At 42.4% G+C, this 21,828-nt stretch overlaps 1 protein-coding gene and 1 long non-coding RNA gene across 2 annotated transcripts; both read right to left on the bottom strand.

The window, feature by feature from the left end:
• Positions 1-2,021: 2,021 nt before the first annotated feature.
• Positions 2,022-6,214, bottom strand: LOC133451307 (uncharacterized). The gene is made up of 5 exons (XM_061730273.1): positions 6,195-6,214; positions 5,947-6,101; positions 5,744-5,813; positions 5,438-5,639; positions 2,022-2,507 (listed from the first exon to the last, which is right to left on the bottom strand). Exons 1-5 carry the CDS (start codon positions 6,212-6,214, stop codon positions 2,022-2,024), a joined length of 933 nt encoding a protein of 310 aa, XP_061586257.1.
• Positions 6,215-7,169: 955 nt separating this feature from the next.
• On the bottom strand, positions 7,170-8,811 carry LOC133451169 (uncharacterized). Its single transcript, XR_009783150.1, has 3 exons — positions 8,777-8,811; positions 8,418-8,493; positions 7,170-7,269 (listed from the first exon to the last, which is right to left on the bottom strand). It is a non-coding gene; the product is annotated as an uncharacterized LOC133451169 (long non-coding RNA).
• Between the last annotated feature and the right edge of the window lie 13,017 nt (positions 8,812-21,828).

Raw genomic sequence — 21,828 nt, forward strand, 5'->3', positions numbered from 1 at the left:
TGACCTTTTCAGACAAACCTTATGCTACGCTAAGCTATGCGATCCTAAGCCAAAACCCTCCAGGCTCAAATTCCTTCATAATGTATAATATATTCATTCACAGGCTCTACTTGAATGTGTATTTACAATGCAAATATTTGACATTTTCTGAAATACAACAGGAAGGGCTTGGATCCTTTTTTCTTTTTATTCAAATTTTTGACAGTTCTCTAATGACAGTTTGAATTTCCACAAGTTGCTTCCTTTTCAATATGGTAACTTTTTTAGATCCAAGACAAGAGATTTAACAATTTCTCTCTTGTCAATCTTTAGTGTATTATTGATTCGCGGAGCTACATGCTTTGCTATGATTTCTGTAAGGGGTTTCTGTTTTCTTGTTAGGGCTTTGTTCACTGCTTCATTCCCTCCCTGTCTGCATGTTCCTCTGGTTGTGTTTCCTGATTCTTCACACCTGTAGCAACAGACCCTGGAGATATGCAATATATATATATATATATATATATATATATATATATATATATATATATATATATATATATATATATATATATATATATATATATATATATATATATATATATATATATATATATATATATATATATATATATATACACACACATATATATATATATATATATATATATATTTTTTTTTTTTTTTTCTTGGTAATCAGAGTTTCAGCACCTTGAATATCTTTGTAAATTATTTGAACCCATCAAGATGCAACGCATTATCTTTGACAACAGGGTCAGGATTTGTGTGCCTGTCCTTATGAGACCTTTCTCATAACAAATTTACAATTTTATTATTTATTATTTTAAAGTATCATTTAGTTTCATCATTTAATTGTTGTTACTTGGCTCTCAGTCTGTAATCTAAGCATCACTTGACCTAAAAATATGATCTTAATACAGTAAATGAGCTGCAACATGAGGACTTAATGCACTACTCACCAAATCAGTCTGGTGGTCAATTATACTCAACCAGCACATGCAGAGCTGTTAATGAACCCTAGAAACCGGTCACAATTGCGCACACGTGTCTCCAGTACTTAAAACTCCTTTGCACTCCCGTGAGAGCTGAAACAAATGTTGTTTATATCCCCATGTTTCAAAGGGGATATATACTGTAGGTATATGCTGAATCTTAACGGGTTAAATACATTTACATTTGGATAACCAGTACTGGAGATGAGGGGGGATGAGGGGGGATGGCATCCCCCCCTCAAATAAAAACGGTCCAAATCATCCCCCCTGTAAAACTGCCATCCCCCTTTCCATCCCTTATGTCATTTAATCAATGAATGTGGTTTTACTGCTATTTCAACATTTAGAGTCATCACCAGAAAAATAACACCAGAAAAATAACTTATTTGTACATTTTGTAGAAAAATCTGCCAGTGGGATATATCTTCTTATTACAAGCAAAAAAATCTTGTCCCACTGGCAGATTTTTCTATTTATTTCAAGTGAAAATCCACTTGAAACAGGTGAAAATTGTTGATTTTTCCAGTGAAGAGTCTTGTTTTAAGTGTAATGAGATTTTTTTTAACTAAAATTAGACATTTTAACTAGAAATAAGACAAATATTGTTGTTAAGATTTTGAGTTTTTGCAGTGATCCATTTTACTTATCCTGAGAAGGACAGAATCATATTGATAAGTTCAGAAAAGTGTTTTTATTGTTGTGTTTTGATGTATTTGATGTAAGCCCAGTGGATATTTAAAGCTTACAGAAGGCTGCATTTAACTGCTGCTATGTCATTCCTGCAGTATTTCTGCAGCTGTTTTGGTCAGTGCAATTATTTGTAATATATTATATTATTTGTAATCAGCACAAATTATCTGTCCCCATATGATAAAATCCACCATCCCCCCTGATTATTTTTTACAACTCGAATACTGTGGATAACACATCACATAACTTATCTACATCCATATCAGTCACTTAGAAATAAATCATGAACGCATAATTTAAATGAAAATAAGGTAGTAAGACGGAGATCAAGTCTGTCTTTAGCTATGTACTGTGAGGAAACCTGGCAGCAGGTCTCTCATCGTGCTGCTGACTGTTGGCCAACGAGGGGCTAAGCAGGGGCGCAGACAACGGAGCTGGATTAGATATTGAACTGATGTTGGTGCTGGTACCTACTGCCACGGAAGCAGTGGCTGCTGGGTGGAACTGGACATCAACGGCCACTGTTGTGAGGCCCAAAGAGATGTGATGAGTGAGCAGCAGGGGAGGAGTGCCGTGCGATATGCTGAGACTGTGGTGGATGGGAGCCGTGCAGAGCTCGCCGCTCTGCAAGGTCAACGATGAGTGCAGGGCTTCCTCGCGCTTCGACGGCGGGGATGGAGAAGGAAAACGGGATGGTAAGGATGATGGAGGAGGCGGGGCGTCCTGATTGTCTCCTCTGGTGGTGCTGGTCCAGTCCTCGGTACTCTGCAGCAGCGTGCTGGTCTGGGATAAACTGCAGCCCTTCTCGTCCTCCAGGGACGAGTCGATCTGAAACAAAAACACATCTCTTAATGGTACAAAAGAAGGAGATAACATTAAAACATAGACAACTAGGCTTGAGTTAGAAAACACAGTTGGGCATGTGAATATTTTCTTTTACTATTTACCATTTATTACTTATATTACTTTGAAAATTTTAATTTTTGGAGAGTATAAAAATGTCCTTGATTCTTATTGAAATGGAAAGACCCAGCACCTCCAACATACAGTCCTTGGGTTCGGGAAATCATGTACCATATCAAGTTGGAGAAGATCAGATACACAATCGGGGAGTCTACTAGAAACTTTTATAACATATGGCAGCCTTTCTTATTGTTTGTTGAAGATATGGAGGCAGACAATATAGTATTGTAAACCTCTGTTAGTGTCCTCAGTCATCTTTATTATTGTATCTCTTTTTTGTTGTTGTTTGTTTGTTTTTTGTTATCTGGCAATATGAGCTCTGAATATTGAAATATTGAACTATTGAACACTGGCCTGTGGGACTCCTGACGCAGTAGATGGGTACCGGCAGGCCAAGCGAGCTGCGGCTCGGGCGGTCCTGGAGGCAAAAACCCGGGTCTGGGAGGAGTTCGGGGAGGCCATGGAGGAGGACTTTCGGTCGGCATCGAGGAAATTCTGGAGGACCGTTCGGCGCCTCAGAAGGGGGAAGCAGTACTCTGCCGGCACCGTTTACGGTGTGGGCGGGGAGCTGTTGACCTCAACTGGGGACATTGTCGGACGGTGGAAAGAATACTTCGAGGATCTCCTCAACCCGACTGACATGCCTTCCACTGAGGAAGCAGACGGTGAGGACTCTGGGGCGTGCTCATCCATCACCCAAGCCGAGGTCACTGAGGTGGTTCATAAGCTCCTCAGTGGCACCGGGGGTGGATGAGATTCGCCCTGAGTACCTCAAGTCTCTGGATGTCGTAGGGCTGTCTTGGTTGACAAGCCTCTGCGACATTGCATGGAGGAAGGGGACAGTACCGCTGGAGTGGCAAACCGGGGTGGTGGTCCCTCTTTTTAAAAAGGGGGACTGGAGAGTGTGTTCCAACTATAGGGGGATCACACTTCTCAGCTTCCCCGGGAAAGTCTATGCCAGGGTACTGGAGAGGAGATTACGGGCGATAGTTGAACCTCGGATTCAGGAGGAACAATGCGGTTTTCGTCCCGGTCGTGGAACACTGGACCATTCAATTCAATTCAATTCAATTCAATTTTATTTATATAGCGTCTAATACAACAGAGTTGTCCCCAGACGCTTTCCAGAGACCCATACCCAGAACATGACCCCCGAGCAGTTATTACATAAACAATGGCAGGTAAAAACTCCCCTAGTGGGAGAAAAACCTTAAGCCAAACAGTGGCAAGGAAAAACTCCCCTTTAGGAGGGAAGAAACCTTGAGCAGGACCAGGCTCATAAGGGGGGACCCTCCTGCCGAGGGCCAGACTGGTGGGTCGGGGACGGCAACAGCACAGCAGGCAGGTGGAAGCAGAAACGGGATGACCAGGGGTGGGGACCGCAGGCCAGCACGCAGCTCCCGAAGCTCTACACCCTCCGCAGGGTGCTCGAGGGTTCATGGGAATTTGCCCAACCAGTCTACATGTGCTTTGTGGATCTGGAGAAGGCATTTGACCCTGTCCCTCGTGTCATCCTGTGGGGGGTGCTGAGTGAGTATGGAGTCCGGGGCCCTCTATTAAGGGCTGTCCGGTCTCTGTATGATCAGAGCAGGAGTCTGGTTCGCATTGCCGGCAGTAGATCAGAATTGTTCCCGGTGCATGTTGGACTCCGGCAGGGCTGCCCTTTGTCACCGGTCCTGTTCATAATTTTTATGGACAGGATTTCTAGGCGCAGTCAGGGGCCGGAGGGGATCCGGTTTGGGAACCTCAGGATTTCATCTCTGCTTTTTGCAGATGATGTTGTCCTGTTGGCTTCATCGGACCAGGACCTTCAGCATGTGCTGGGGTGGTCAGGCGACGCGGCAGGGGTGAGAATCAGCACCTCCAAAACCGAGGCCATGGTTCTCCACCGGGAAAGGGTGGCATGCCTTCTCCAGGTGGGTGGACAAGTCCTGCCTCAGGTGGAGGAGTTCAAGTATCTCGGGATCTTGTTCACGAGTGAGGGAACGATGGAGCGTGAGATTGACAGACGGATCGGTGCAGCGTCTGCAGTTATGCGGTCGATGTACTGGACCGTCGTGGTGAAGAAGAATGGCGAAGCTCTGGATTTACCGGTCAATCTTCGCCCCTACCCTCACCTATGGTCATGAACTTTGGGTAGTGACCGAAAGGACAAGATCGGGGATACAAGCGGCCGAGATGAGTTTCCTCCGCAGGGTGGCTGGACGCTCCCTTAGAGATAGGGTGAGGAGTTCGGTCACCCGGGAGGAGCTCGGAGTCAAGCTGCTGCTCCTTCACATTGAGAGGAGTCAGCTGAGGTGGCTTGGGCATCTGTACCGGATCCTCCTGGACGCCTCCCCAGGGAGGTGTTCCAGGCATGTCCCTCCGGTAGGAGAACCCGGGGGAGACCCAGGACACGCTGGAGAGACTATGGCTCTCGGCTGGCCTGGGAACGCCTCGGACTCCCCCCGGAAGAGCTGGAGGAAGTGTCTGGGGTGAAGGAAGTCTGGGCATCTCTGCTGAGGCTGCTGCCCCCGCGACCCGGGAACGGATAAGCGGAAGATGATGACTGACATGACTGACATATTGAACTATGTATTTCATACTGTAAACTCTGTATGTCTGGTATTTGTTGGGGGTCGATGGGATTTTTGATTTCTTCTTGTGTGTTCTGTTGCACTTATGTTAAATTGTAAACTATAACTTGTAAAACTAAATAAAAATACCTTGATCGAAAAAAAAATGTCCTTGTTTGAACACATATGTAACAACGACTGGATACATTTTCAATGCTGTGAATTTCTCCGTTTTCAGACCTTTGTGTCAACCATGGGTTCAGGATGAGTCTCCACAGTGACCGCGTTGTTTTGAAGAGCAGGTTGTCTGAACTCTTGAAGCTCCTCAAACGCGGGCTCCACCTCCACCGTGACGAGGCTGGTTCCTGTAGGCTGAGCTCTGATATCTGAGGTGTTAGGGCTCTGCTCAATCACCGCAACGCAGTCGTCATCCTCGAAAGCTCTGCGCAAGAAACCCAACACTCCACGTTTTAGATGCAAAAAAGATCAGCTGTCAGGGGTTGTCACATACACTGTATGTTTTGTACTCTGTGGTGTTGCATCCACCTGTTTTCATAGGTGTGTCCTGCAGCCCGACGCTCAACGTGCCGTATTGGGACGCCAAGATTCCTCTGAGCTGTCAAGAAAATGTAATAAAGTTTAAAGAGAAGAGTTTACCATTCAGATATACTGTACGCACTAATTTTGAGTTTGAAGAGTCATATAAAGCGACCATCTACCATTTTTCAGGGGATTTTGAGAGTCCTGACCTGCTCGGCTTGTTGGCACAGGTTCATTCTTCTGGACCACTGAATAGAAGGTAACAGTGATGAAGATGAAGGCCAGAGAAACACCCACCCCCACCACGATGGGGATGTCATGTTTCTCCAGCACGGGCAGCCATGATGAGAACTCCTGTGTCACTCTGAAGTACACAAGATAATCAAGTGTGACTTCTTGCACGCATAGTGCAAACTATGCATAAGTTGATGCAATTTTACTTGGAATACCGACTCACTTGGGATCACCGCTGGCCATGGGGGACTGGGAAGTACTCCTCGTCGGCCAGATTGTCGCCCGTGCGTTGTCACTTGGTTTTTCTGTGCGTTTAGCATTTAGCGTGTCAGAGCTGTTGACTTGACGGGTGACGCCGGGATCCGACACTGAGGAGTCAGGATCGTGGGGATGGAAAGTTGAAGCTGTGGGAAACTGTGGACGCTGCTGTGGAGATGATTCAGGGTTTGAACCTGTTGTTGGAGGATGCCCTTGAACCTGGGGCGGCTTTGTGACTGCAGCAGGCGGGGGTCGTGTGGAAGAATGGATTGTTGTGACCTCGAGTTGAAACTTTGGTAGGAAACCTGATGTAAACGATTGGTTGGGAAGAGTTCTAGATGTTTGCAAGAAAGTTGGATTCGGCTCATCGTGAGTTTCCTCAGTTGGAGAAAGTTGCGACGATGTCTCATGAAGAGAAAAGGGCTTGGTTACCACCTTACGATGCCGTGATTTTGATAGATTTGATTCAGCTTGTGATTTACCTGAGACGGTGACTGACCCAGAGAGCCTGAATTTAGTTTGGGTAGCAACAGTTGGTATATATGAATCCAGCTTAAGGAACCCAACGGGTCCATTCACTGGAAGCTTTAATGACGAGTCGGGCGTTGTTGTAATTCGTCCCTCTTGAGGTCGAATGTGGATGTTAGAACTCCGAGAATCAGAATCGAGATCCAACTCCTCATTGATTTGATGATTCAATTTAGTACGTGATGATGTTAGTGTCTGATTTCCAGTGTCATGGTTCTTAAGAGCTGCCCCCAAAACATCCCTCCTGACTGCTAATATTGAGCTCGGTGTCGCAGGTGGGTGTGAAATAAAAAGTGGTTCACTTTTCAGTGGCAGGTGGGTGTGGAGAGCTGCTGACTGGAAGTTAGGGTGAGGGGGGGGTGGCAGTATGGGCGGCTGCACCAGCGTGACCAACAGCTGGCTCGGATTAGTGGTTTGTTGAAAAACACTGGGTGACTTCAGTGGCGTCTTTTGCTCAGCTATGGCTTTTCTTGAAAATGTTGGGGATGCGGTTGCACTGTTGGAGCTGGAGCCTGCAAAATACCCATGAAAACAGTTCATATTTTGTGTTCTTTCATATGCCGAACACAACTGAACACAGCAACATGTATTACTTTCCTCTTCTCCATCCTTCAGCCTGATTTTAGCCTAGTTTTTCCTGTTTCCACTGCCCTCGCCATTAGCAGTATCTGCAGCCCACAGAGTTGCTCAGGTAGTGCAGCTTTTCCACGATGGCTCATCCATAAACTCAGCAATTTTATTCTTCCACTACAATCCTGATTTCAGTGATTAAAGGGGTGATGACTTTGATTTGATTTCATGTTTAAGCTGTCATGTTTGCCACTAATGTTTTTCAAAATATTTTTTAAACTCTTCTACCTTCCTTTAATTTAAATCTGCTGCACCATACTAGTAAATTAAGGAAGAAAGTCAGAAGAATCAAAGGTAGTTTGCTTTTATATCGACTGAAGTTTTTCTTTAAATGTGGCAACACTGCCCCTCTGGGGTCAAACTGGAAATTACAACAAATGTTGCTTTGGTCCAATATAAGAATTTTTTGTATTAGCCTACAATTGCATATCTTATTTGTGACACTACTAATAACACACATATAGCAAAGATTTTCCTTTTCCAATTGATTTTATAGCTCTGACGACAGATCAAACAGGTCCCAGAGTCTTGAATGAGCCGAACAATCTCTTATTTTGATTATTTATTTTGCAGCACTGCAGCATCACACTGAAGAAAATCAAGATCAAACATAAGTTCATTTTTAGCTTTAATTTTATTTTGTAAAAGGAAAGTAACACTTTACTGTTGCCTCACTTCAACATCAGGAAGTGAAAATGGCAAAAATATAAACCAGAAGGTCATGATTCTGTTCTACACTATTTATAAAGAATACTCCTGACAGACCAGAGTCCCATCTCTGGAGCAGTCTTGCTAATTTTGTGAACTAATTTGTGCTATAGAAGAAGATTATCAGCAACATCAAACCCACCCACCATCAACAAAATCCCATTTCAGTTATCAAACCCTGAGATTAGGATTCCCACTGTGCTTGCATTACACGAGTTAAATCAAAGCAAAGACATGTGCAAAGTTGCTGTAATCTGTAAAATACACCACCGAAGTTATAATAATCTTAGGTTTTTTTGTCTTTTTTTCTGCAAGTACTTACATGCCTCCTTATGTTGTGCATCATCATGTGGGTTACGTGCTATCTCAAGGTTTTGGTCAGTTATCGAGGCCTCCATCTGGAAAACCAGCAGATCCCATTATATTCGCTTTTAGCACTTCCGTTACAAACAAACAAAGACTTTTGTTAGAAAACAGACATTTAACAAAGAAATGAAGGGACATAAAAGCAGAAATATGCCAGTGATGGGCCTCAAATATCAAAGCAGTAATATTACTCTTAGTCAACAGGGCACACTATTCACAACAAAACACACCCGTTAGACCAAAACTATGCATGAAAACTGGAAACGGTGTCATTCCACAAGCCATGGCAGATTTTCTGATGACATCATTACTCACAGCAGACAAAACCGATGTAGTCTGCTCGTCTCTATGGGCTGGATGACCTTCAGCTTCAGACAGAAAGTAGCATAAAAGACAAAGAGCCATTAAAAATAAACTCATGCAAAGGGGATCAAATGCATTTTGTTACATAACCATGATGTGAGTGACTTGAATTCAATTTGGAGTTTTCATTCATAAAATACAAGAACAATGTATATAAATACTAACACTAGATGACTTGATGATAACGTTGATTCTTCAGGGGCTTGATTCTTTTACACAAAGGAAAAAGTTGTATAACTGTCACATCCATTTTGCAACATGAGACAAGCTCAAAAACACAAAAACTGTCCTCACGCAAGAGCGGGGAAACCTGCAACAACTGGTTCTGCTGGTTCCCACCCACGGAGTGGTAATAAGTTACATGACTGGAGTAACCCACCTGCTAAACGTCATGAAAAAAACCACATACCTGCACAGATGGGCCAAAGGACAGGCACTGTACAGCAGTTTGTCGTTTCAACCTCAACATCTCTTACTTACTGTACTTAGAGGAGAGTTTAAGACAAGACCTATGAGGCGTCCTCACTCCATTCCCATTGGCAGGATGTTTTTGCAAGGTGTTGTGATGTAGCATATTTACCAGAGTGCTTTAAACGAAACAAGGAGAGTCTGTCTATGCACCTGTGATGCTGAGGATTGTGCGTCTCTGATGTCGTCCAGCTCTGTTCTCGGCCGTACAGTAATACTCCCCTGCATCTGAGTCCTGCACACTGGAGATATGCAGGGCTCCATCCTCTACAAGTAAGAGAAGAAACCATGAGAGCTAGTAATAATAATCCCACCCACGAGTCTTTATATCAAACCATTCAAAAGTTATTGCAGAAAAAAGCAACTATCACATATCGACCAATCAGATGAAGGGGCGGGGCTACTTTGCACCAATTATCAGGTCAAGGAGTCAAAACCGAGTCCGATGACACCGCTCACGACTCTCTATGTCAAACCATTCAAAAGTTATGGCAGAAAGTAGGAACTATCAAATATGGACGAATCAGATGAAGGGGGGGCGCGCTTTTTAGCGTCTATCGTCGCCACAGTAACACTTTTGACTGAGAAAAGTAATCGTCGCAGGATGGAGACGCACATTTTGATGTATAACACACCTGGGTGCACGTTACGGTTCGAGCGAAGAAACGGCCGAAGAAATGGCATAAATTGCGCCAAAATTACACGATTAATTCAAAATGGCCGACTTCCTGTTCGGTTTCGGCCATTGCGCCAAGAGACTTTTCTTTAAGTTGTTACATGATACAGGTGTGTACTGATTTTTGTGCATGTACGTCAAACCGTATTGTGGATCTTGAGGCACAAAGTTTTCTAGGGGGCGCTGTTGAGCCATTAGGCCATGGCCATTAATGCAAACCATTAAAGGAGCATGAGGCTCCTTTTAAGAAATGAGACTCTCTAGCGCCACCCTTCACCACGACGGCCGTCGGGGGTACTGCAGCCAAGAGCGAAGCCGGCACGGGAGAACGGGGAGAACGTGCATGCAGCGTCATGTGACGTCACATCCGCCGCCCAGCGCGGGAAATTTGAGCCCGAATTGCAGCACATTTTGCAGCACACAGCCTGATCAAGGCAACGGAGAGATACACTAGAGGGCTCATTCTTTTGGGTTTGGAACGCTTCATCTGACATTATTACTAGAAAACTTAAAACGTATACAAATTTTTTTCATAAATCCTGCCTCAATCCTGCCTCAAGCTCCTTTAAATATCAAATTTTTCGCCAGTCCTGGCTTGCGTGCAAAATTTGGTGACTTTTGGGGCACGTTTAGGGGGGCAAAAAGGCCCTCATTTCGTCAGAAGAAAAACGAGAAAAACAAAAACTCCTACAGATACAATAGGGCCTTCGCACTGTCAGTGCTCGGGCCCTAATACATTTTAGTTAAAGGCGCCTTTCAGGACACTCAAGGTCGCCGTACAAAGTACAATAAAAACAATCAGGATACGAGAGTGTGGACCAGGATAGCAGTCCTGTTGGGTGTGAGGGATGGACGGAGGCGTGAGATATTACGTAGATGGTATATACATTCACGTTCTAGACTAAATATTCAGAGTGTCTTCGTTTGGACTTCTCACCATCAATGTGTTGGTTTTCAGTGCGAGTGATGGGAGAATGCGTCTCCGCTTTGGCCCTGGTCCAGCTGTATGTGATGGGCAGGATCCCCACCGCTGCGCAGGGCAGGACCGCAGCCGCTCCCATCTTACAGCTCACCTGATTCACGTAGGTCACGATGATGGGGCTCACTGAGGGGAGGACGGACGGGAATCCATGGAAAATGCACCCCCGGGTGAAGACATGAGATTTCAGCACAAGAAGGGTAATTTTTCAAATGATACAAGCGTGCAACAAAAGAAATACATTCAAATGCAGATGATGACAATCATGAGGCTGTTTTACTAAAAGGCATTGCTTATATCATTTGGGAAACATGATTATTGTAAAAAGTATGAGAAATTGAGCGTGCGTGCGTGCGTGCGTGCGTGCGTGCGTGCGTGCGTGCGTGCGTGCGTGCGTGCGTGCGTGCGTGCGTGCCTGCGTGCCTGCGTGCCTGCGTGCGTGTGAGTGTAACTACATATTTTTTTTTCTGTAAAGGAAACAGAGTCAACTCCAGAAATATCAAATTGAAAGTATTTTTTTAAATTAATTTTAGTGCTAGCAAGCATAAACCTTTAAACTGTTCATTGCTTATGTTCAGATATTTTAAGCCATTTACCCATGCTATTAACTTTGTAAATAGCATTGATAAATAATTCAATTAATTTATTTTTGGGGAATATAAAAGCATTTTGAAATCAATTGATTACATTAAATTGAATACATTTATTTTTCATTTTTTAAATCTATATATTTGTGTAAAAATAATTAAAGGTGACCTATTATGAAAAACACGTTTTCTGTTGCTTTAACATATATAAAGTGGTCTCCCCTCAGCCTGCCAACTAAGAGAAGGAGGAAAGCAACCAAATTCTGCAGTGTCTGTACAGCCGCCCGGATGAGCCGTCCAGTGTGATGTGGATCTACGAGCCGTTCAGATTCTGCTCCTGTTGTGATGTCACGACAGGAGCAGAGGTTTGGCCTCCGATGTGTGAAACCACACCCACAACTATAAAACCGTGTAACTGCATGAGAGCGTCCGACTATCGCATTGCACTGCTTGACATCGGACGCTCTCTGTCCATCTCCCTCCGGCAGCTGCCACTTTATTTTAGGTTTTTGTAGTGAAATGAGGAGGAATCATAGAGATAACTTCTCATTTCAACTAACTGGTCGCAGCGCTGCGTCGCTGCAGCCAGTTAGGACAGTCCAATAGAAAATAAAGCAATGGAATTGATTTTGTCGCTGACGCTCGCATCGCATGCATGACACGGTGTAAAGGCTGATTTATGGTTCCGCGTTACACCAACGCAGAGCCTACGCCGTACCCTATGGCGTAGGGTCTGCGTCGATTTAACACAGAACCATAATTCAGGGTTAACGCCGCCGGCTGGAGCTTCCGCCATTTTTTCATAGCGGTGTATCGCGTCATTCAGGCAGCTAATCAGCACAGAGCCTCATTATCATAGCCCCGCCCACTCAGAATCCCACATAGAGAAGGATGTTAGAAAAGGTAAAGATAAAGACATGGCCCAGAGGCTGAATTTCTAATTTATATAGAAAAAACAATCAAAAGCTTGTTTTTAAGACATTCAAGGCCTGTTTAAAATAGACATTAAATGCCATAATAGGTCCCCTTTAAGTAATGAAATGTCCCTTTATTCTCATTCTTGGTGACTATGACAACATCATGCACATAATCTGGAGTTGTGTCATGTTCATATGAGTTCATAACTGTAAATATCACCAGCAACTCTCAGCAGCGCCGTGCTGCGGCTTTTCCCCAGGACGTTGGAGGCCTCGCACACGTACTCTGCAGCATCGTAGCTCCTGGCTGACTGGATGTAGAGAGTGGCATTTCTCTTTCTGAGTGAGAGGGATTGACACGGTCACGCGGTTGCTGCTTTGCTGCTTTGTTCAAAGGAGACAAGAGTGGCTCACCCCAATGCAATCTTGCCTCCGGTCTGCTTGGACAGGCCTCTCTTCACCCAGCTGATGGAGGGTAGGGGCTGACCGGACGCCTCACACTCCAGCACCGCCCGAGCGCCCACAGGCACGGTCAAAACCCGGGGCCACAGCTTCACGGATGGAGGGCCTGCAAGGAAATGAAAAGACTGTCACGACCCCGGCTCATTCACACACTTACCAGAGGCCGACAAACACGTTCTGTGGTGTTGTTATACCCAACACAGTTAATGTCGCTCTTCTCGAGGAGAGGGATCTTTGAAGGGGGATGTTTGAGGCCCTGCAGAAGTAGGTACCAGATTGGTCCTCCTGGATACTAAAAAGAAAAATATATATACCACATTAGCACATTAGGGAAGGCAAGGCAAGTTTATTTGTATAGCACTTTTGTATAGCAATTCAAGACAAGGTAATTCAAAGTGCTTTACATCAACATTAAAAGCGGCAAGACACAATTAAAACATAAATAACAAATAAAATGAAATAAAATGATAAGAAAGAGGTAAAATAATAAAAAACACAAGTTGTTAAAAAGTGAGGGCAGTAGAGTACAGCAGGTACATCTCATTGTTAAAATGTCACGAATTACGTTTCTATACGGTGAAAACGTACAAAGACCGAGTGAAATACAGTATTACAAATGTAATCTGTAACAATTCGTACGGTGAATTAAACCAATTTGACAATTCTACGTCACAATGCCTGTATTCAGGGCATATCCATACAGTAACTTCGCGCGGTTTTCAAAAAGTATTTAATTTATAAGTACGCTTAAATAACAAATAAAATGACATAAAATGATAAGAAAAGAGGTAAAATAATAAAAAGCTGTTAAAGTTGTTAAAAAATAAGGGCAGTAGAGTACAGCAGGTACTGTAAGTATTTAATTTAGGAGTACGCTTCAGTAAACAAGTTTTTAAGCCTATGAGGATCTGAAAATACAATTTTTTTAATCACTGTACAAACTGCCTAATTTAGCTGACAAAGAAGGACATATTATTTTAGCTGTACCAGTAAATTATTAATTTGTGGAGTTACTTATGTTTATTTGTGCATTTTTTTTTTTTTTAGCATTTGGTTATATGTAATGTAATCCAGACAGGCACCTGTGGAAGAAGAGGTCTCCACTGGGCAGCGCAGTGACGTGGGCCGTGGGAGCGAGGCGATGGTTGTTTTTGAACCAGGCCACCTGGGCCTCTGGTCTGCTGTGTGGAGGCCTGCAGGTGAGTGTGACATTTTCACCGGTTTTTACCGTGCGGTTTGTGGGCTGCTGCACAAAACTCCAGTCCATCTCTGAAAACAGAAATGCAAAGACGCAACGAACTCACATCACTGTGATTATCAGTGGTAGTGTGACGGCTGCAGATGGGGAAAGAGATAAATAGTGCACAGTTGGCCGGATGTTGCTATACAGTACCAGCTGGAAAGAGAAGGGCTGGCTGGGACTTGATTGTTTCTCTCTGATTCGATGCTTCGCAGTGATAGAGTCCTTCATCCTCTTTGGTCACATTTCTGATGGAAGTCCAACAAGAGCATAAACTTCATTTAACAACATCTAACTCCAGAAGAAATTCATTTTTAAAGTGTACTTCCTGTGATGTGTAGTTTGGTAACAGTTCAAAATGCAACTTTTGAACCAAACCTAACTGATTTAGAACACAACAAAATACATATTAGCTGTATACATGTACTGGTATTAGATATCTACAAACAGTTATCCATATTACTGGAGAGAAGCTCAAACTGTTTTGTTTGATAATATACAGTTAACAAAAAGATGAATGATAGATATTAATAAAGCTCAATAAATATCAAGGGAGTTTTATTCAGTATAAGCCTGCATATTTCTCGTCCTCTCAACTCTTAACCCATCTGCCGCCCTTCCTGAGTCTGGTTCTGTCTAAGGTTTCTTCCTGGTGAAGTGGAGTTTCTGGTGCCTGCTCAGGTCAGAGCACAGTATCATGGAAAAATGTTGATGCGGTCTGTTGGTTTCGTCTTGAGATGACATTTGTCATGAGTTAGCACTATATAGATACAGTAAAGCTGAATTTATTTGGAATTAATTGCTATTATTACTTTTTTTTTTTACATCTTCTATTTTTTCACAATAGACCAGGACACATCCTGGTCTATTGTTTTTGTTATGTTCATTTCCTAACATGCACGTCATGCATCTCAGATTAACTCTTTTTCCAGGATTCAAACCTGTAGGTCATAAGAAGAACTAAAATACATTGAATTATTTCTCCTAAAATACCAAAAGCCTCTTCCACTGCTTGTATAAATTCCATAATATGTACAGAAACATTAAAGAAATGAGCCATGGGTTGAATTATTAACCATGCCCATAAGCTGGTAAGAGAGAATGGATTTCACTGTTGTTCTGTCGGACCTGAATATGAGCAGCTGTCCATTGTTCTGCAGACTGAAAGAGGACGAGCCGTTCAGCGGGAGGAGGCAGCCGTCTTTGAACCAGTGCACCATGGGAACAGGGAAGCCATGGACCGTGCACTGCATGGCCACCTCGGTTCCCACAGCAACGGTGATGTTCTCAGGGCCCTGGATGATCTGCAGCCTCCTCGGAGCCCCTGCAAGAAAGATGGACGGACAGAAACTTCCATGGGCGAGCAATGTTGCACCAGTGAGTGGACTGTTCCTTCCAGAAATGGAGTGGTATGCCAAAAAGACTTCACATGATTTCACTTTATAAAAAATAAAATAAGTAACTGATTCCTTTTGATGGACTGGGATCAGAATCAGACATAATGTGGAAACTTGCAAAGTGTTGCGTATGCTCACCTTGTACACTTAATTTGGCTGGTTTACTCTGCTTGTTGATATTCAGCAAATGATTGTGTGTGACACAAATGTATACTCCATCATCTTCTGATGTTACGTTGGAAATATGGAGTGTGCCGGAAGTTTTCTTCTGGTGACCACCTCCATACTCCCCCTGGTAAAGGTAAACAAAATAACAAGCATCTAGGCCTAAATCTGAGTCAAAAGGTGCTCACTGCAAAAACTCAAAATCTTAACAAGAATATTTGTCTTAATTCTAGTTAAAATGTCTCATTTTTAGTAAAAAAAATCTCATTACACTTAAAGCAAGACTCATCACTGGAAAAAACAACAATTTTAACCTGTTTCAAGTAGATTTTCCCTTAAAAATCTAGTTATTTTTCTGGTGATGACTCTTGTTTTAAGTGTAATGAGATTTTTTGAGTAAAAAAAAAAAAAAAAAAGACATTTTAACTAGAAATAAGACAAATATTCCTGGTAATATTTTGAGTTTTTGCAGTGCACTTACGTCACTCATACAGGGCATAAAACCAAGCACTTGAGGGGGGAAGCACAAAAACTTAACTGCATCTAGGGATATAATTGTTAAAAAATAAGAATAGGCATAAAATAAAAACTGTGACAAAGAAAAATACAGAAATAAGAGGTATAGAAAAAAGTTTAAATTGCCCAAGACATCTTTATGTTTCACTTTAAAAGAAATCAGTTTCAATTTGAATAGTATGTGACATTTTTCCATTTCTCTATTGAAATATATTGAAATACTTCATAAGAAGTGATAATAGAGTTACTGTAAGTGTGATAGAGTAAAACATTTCAGAGGCGACATGAACACCAGACATACTACTGGACATAGAAAATGTTGCATTCGTCATGGGTTTTCCTACAGGGGCTCAAGAAGTGTAGTGCTGACCTGAAACTGTCTGCCTCTCGTGACAGGTTTTCCATCTTTGAGCCAGGAAATGCTAGCAGGACGGGAACTTTCTCCGGAAACACACTGAAAGAAAACCGCCTCTCCTTCTCTGACTGTCTGGTCCTGTGGACTGAAGAAAACATCCTCCAAAGCTGGAACGCAGAGAACAAATATCTTATATCTCATTGAAGTTATCTTATTTATGAATACAACAATTTACTTAAGTGCAGTATGAAACTAAACAGTCAATAAACGAAACAACATTCAGCAGTGTGTACTAGGCCTGTGTTGAAAAAAATCGATTTTCCGATTCTAAATCGATTCTCATATTAATTCCTAAAAATCGATTCGTATATCTAAAGATCGATTTTTTTTTTAATTATTACATTTTCGCCTGTGTAACTTTAATCCCAGTAGTCCACATTTAATTCATACATGCGCTGTTGAGCTGTTGCAATTTCTTTCTTTTTTTTGCACTTTAAAGGGATATTGAAAGGCATATTTGAGTTATTTATTTCTTAGTTATTTATTTAATACAAATACATTTTGGAATTTTTTAGTTCATACCAAAACGGGAATGTTTTGTTGGACACTTTTTTTTTTTTTTTTTTTTTTTTTTTTTTTTTTTTTTTTTTTTTTTTTTTTTTTTATTTTTACCTTGTCTGCACACATATTATTGATTGATACCATGACGGTAGAAACCAAAAGTGTATATATGTGCATTATTACTATATGTAATATATACATATATATACGCACACATATGCGTACACATACATAAACATACACATACAAACCCAGTGTTTTTTTTTTTTTTTTTTTTTTTTTTTTTTGGGGGGGGGGGGGGGGTGGTGACGACATCCACTGCCAATCCAGGAAGCAGGAACACACGGAGACACACGTCAAGCACTGGAAATCTGCAACAAAAAAAACCACAAACAAAGCACGAAACCGGCACGGAGCCATCCAAAACACGAACAGCAATCGACCTAAATCTTGAGATCTGATCGCAGTCTGAGCTAAGCTATCGCTACCGCTACCTAAACCCAAAAACTAGAGAGCCAGCATGCAGGTGAACAAGCCAGTGTGTATGTCTATGCGTGTGTGTGTGTATGTATATGATCATGCATGTGTGTGTGTGTGTGTGTGTGTGTGTGTGTGTGTGTGTGTGTGTGTGTGTGTGTGTATGCGTGTGACTAAATTACTATATGTGTGTGTGTGTGTGTGTGTGTGTATGTGTGTAATAAACCAAACAAAGCTCCACCTGAAGTGTATCTATAGTGGGGGAGGGGGGGGAGCAACCCCGCCACCCGCGAGACCAGAGGCCGACAAGGAAGAGCCCGGAACCCAGGCCACCGGCAACCCCACAGAGGGGAGAAGTAGGAGGGAGGCAACCCACCGCCTGCGAGGCCCCCCCCCCCCACCCGGCGGCGGCCGAGGGGGCCCGCGGGCGGGGCCCCCACGGCGCGGAAAGAAGCAGCCAGGGATCCCGCGGCGGCGGACCGCGACCCAGGCAATCCCCGGCCACCCGGTCCGGGCCGGACACGCGGCCAGGAGGCCCTCACCCTTCAGGCCAGCGACCCCCACCCGGCAGGGGGCCAGCCCGCCCGGAGAGACAGAGCCGCCCCGGCCGCCGACGCGGGCAGGCGCACCCGTCCCCCACGAAAGTGGCCCTCCAAGACCAGAGGGGCGCCCCGCCGTAGAGGCAGCGGGGGGGACCGGAGACGGGCCCGGAGAGAGGGAACCCCCCAACAAGGCGACACACGCGCAGGCCCGACAACGGAGGGCCCCAGACCCAGGCATCCCATTCATTCATCCATTCACCTATCAGATACCTATACTAATAATAATATAATATACTATACATAATAATAATAATACTAATAATAATACTAATAATAATACTAATAATAATACTAATAATAATAACCATCTTTGTATAATATAATATTGATAAATTATTAAGTTTTTGATGTCCTGCCAATGGAGGCTCAAATCCTCCATGGCAGGACCCTTCCATACCGCATTCTCACCGACACAGACATACAATCACGCACCGTTTCCCCCTCCCCGGGGGGATCCAGCACCGCCAGAAGGCACCCCAGGCTGCACGGCGGGCCCCGCCAGGCCCGGGTAACCCGACCCACCCGTCCCAGGCCCAGGCCGGTGAGGGAACGCGGGTGATGTGTTTTGTTGGACACTTGAATAACTACTGCCATGTTTTTGCCTTTAATTATGTGACAAAGTATGAAAACATTCAAGTTTTCAGTTATAATTGCATAAATTGGCGTCCGTATTAATGGTGCCATCGGTGTAAACCGGAGTCAAGTTCTCTCGTCTGATTTATGTCTGACCTGGCAATAAAGCTTTTTCTGATTCTGATTCTGATTCTGAAATTGTTTATATTGCATTGCTTTATATACTTTCTTGGGGTTAAATGCTAAAAACCAAATTCTCAAAAATTAAAAACCCCCAAAAAACTGAAAATGGAAAAACCAAAAACGGAATGTGGGAAAGAAATAAAACCGATTTTCATACGTCCTCTGTTTGCTGCCCTGGATCTGTTTGACAATTCTGACCCACAATGTTTCTGAAAGCAGTTCTATCAGCATTCTGGGAGCTGATTGGTCCTTACAGCATCATTAGCTGCCAATACTTGCTGTTGAATCTCAATAAAATACAAGTATTAATATGTTGCATAACTACAGTCATATAATTCATGCAACAGCTCAAAAAACAGTTTTAATAACACTAACCCAAATCGATATCGGATTGAATCGAATCAAATCCTGATAATCGATTCTGAATCTTAAGAATCGGAATCAAATCGAATCTTGACATTTGAATCGATTCTTGACATTTGAATCAATCCCCAGCCCAGAATTTTTTGGTGCTTTTATGCTGCAAGTCACTTCTGGACCAGCCAGCAATACAAGACCAGAGTGCACATATCTGCCAAGTTAACAACTTCAGGACCACTTTTGGACATCTTCCACGTTTACGAATGTATTTTTGAAATTCCAATTTTTATATTGTTTTCAAAAACCAGAAAAATAAGGACACAAATAAAACAAACAAAAAACAAAACAAATCCACCATGTGATGCGTTTGAGGAGGTAATAACACGTACATGGACTCACCCAGTGGAGATGCTGCTACGGAGCCAGACAGGAGGAGCAAGCAGAGGAAGGAAGTCATCTGTGGGAGCAAACACATGCAGACACAGACTTGCATCCTACTGCTGAGCTCCCTGGGAGGGACGGAGAAACCAGCATGCAGCTTCATCCATGATGTCAGCCTGGAAAGTGTGCACATGTGAAAGAGTTCTTACCCCCAAATTATGCGTATTACAGATTCACTTCACCCTTAACATGCCAGGTGACAAACTCCAAACATATGTGATTAAGTAGTCAGATTCTGCAGGTACTCAGCCTCATACCACGACAAATCCGAGATTGTAACAAAACAAAGACTGAAAGGTGGTGTTGTAATGAATCATTCACGTTTTCTCATCAGTTGTGCAATTCAGCAAAAATGCAGCTACATTGAAAAAAAAAAATACAAGTTTAGATCCGATGAATAGTGGAATAATTTTTATGTCCACTTCACCAATGTTAGATTCATGTTGATTACAGTTATTTTTCCCTTTTTATATTTCTATTTTTATTGTTTTATTCTGAAAAAGGAAAAGGTTTTTTTTCTTCGTTTTGTTTGCATGAAAACTGTCATAAATATGGTTTTCATTTGAGAAGTTTAGAAACAGGAATGCATTGGATGTTCAAAATATTAATACTAATACATATGGTCTTTAATGTGTTAACCCTATAATGCCGGGTGTCTCATAATTGATGCATACATTTCTGGGACTTCTCTACCACCCCATAATTAAAACAAAAGTAAATAATAAAAAAAAACTTCTATACAATAAACAAAATCAAAAAAAATTTAACCAACAAACTAAAAAATACATGAAATTAAACACTGTATTCATAATGATACAAACAAAAAACGATTATTATAAACTACTATAGCCACATTTAAGAGTGTTTTTAATTTCCATACATAATAAACTCATAAAATAATAAAACTATGTATTTTCTGTGTATTGTTTTATATGTAAGTCATTAAAGGGTTTCAATTTTAACTCAGTGGCTTCACGTGTGCACAAACGTCTGTGAAAAAAGTATGATAAAGTGACTTTGTTTTTTGTAGACACATCATTAACAATAAGATTCACTTTCACACGGAAAAAAACAGCGATAAACCTGACATATGCACAAATCCAGCGTTTGATGGGTTTGCAGTAAATGTATTCAGCAGATGTATTTGACATCGCTCCTCCTTTCTCTTCCCCTTTGCTTCATTCCTATTTTGGTTGTGAGTCTTGCACCTCAGCGAGCTCAGCTTTGTCCTCTTTAGTCCCTTGAATGGGCACAGCCACTTTACAGAGGTCGCACCGTGGTCCTCCTCTCAATGAAAGTGACATGAAAAGAGACTGCGGAGCTTTGTACTGTGAAGATCAGTTATTGGTCCCTGCGGGGACAGCCACTCGTCTGATCATATAGGCTTTCATGATCCTCAGTATGGCCGTCTAAGGGCTGATCCTTTTTTTTTTTTCATGGGATGCAAAATGTTGGTCTTGCATTTCTGAAGTTGCATAAGTAAAAGCCTGCAAAAAATATATCTTTTATGTTCATGAAAGGCTCATTCAGGAGTAATGATGTAAACCTTCATGTGTAGTGATAAAGATGTACAGGGAGCTCAGAGTCACATTTGACACTTTATTGGACAAAACCTGCCAAAAAGAAACACTGGATATGGCTCTAGAAACAATTCCAATCACCACACCAAAAGGATCTTGGAAATGAAGACAGTTTTGGAAACTCTGGGTAGCAAATATGTTGATAAAAATCTTATCCATTTCAGTGCCATGAGGTTCGGAAACCAAACTAACTGTTAACTACAGTTCAAGCACAGTTTTATTGACATTTTCTGAATGGAAATTGAATTAGTAAATCAGTAAAATAAAATGATCATTGCATTTCATGATGACTTTAAGAGAAAACATTCAGAATTATGTAGCTTATACTCACATCATATGTACAGATTTGAGTTAGCTAAAAGTTATTTGCTCTTTTTTTGTATTTGTGTATGTATGTTTTTGTGAATTGTCAGTTTGCTGTGTGAATTTTCAGAGGATTTGTGTTGACCTTAAAATCTATTTTTT

The sequence above is a fragment of the Cololabis saira genome, chromosome 9 (assembly GCF_033807715.1).
Source record: "Cololabis saira isolate AMF1-May2022 chromosome 9, fColSai1.1, whole genome shotgun sequence".
Taxonomy (NCBI): domain Eukaryota; kingdom Metazoa; phylum Chordata; class Actinopteri; order Beloniformes; family Belonidae; genus Cololabis; species Cololabis saira.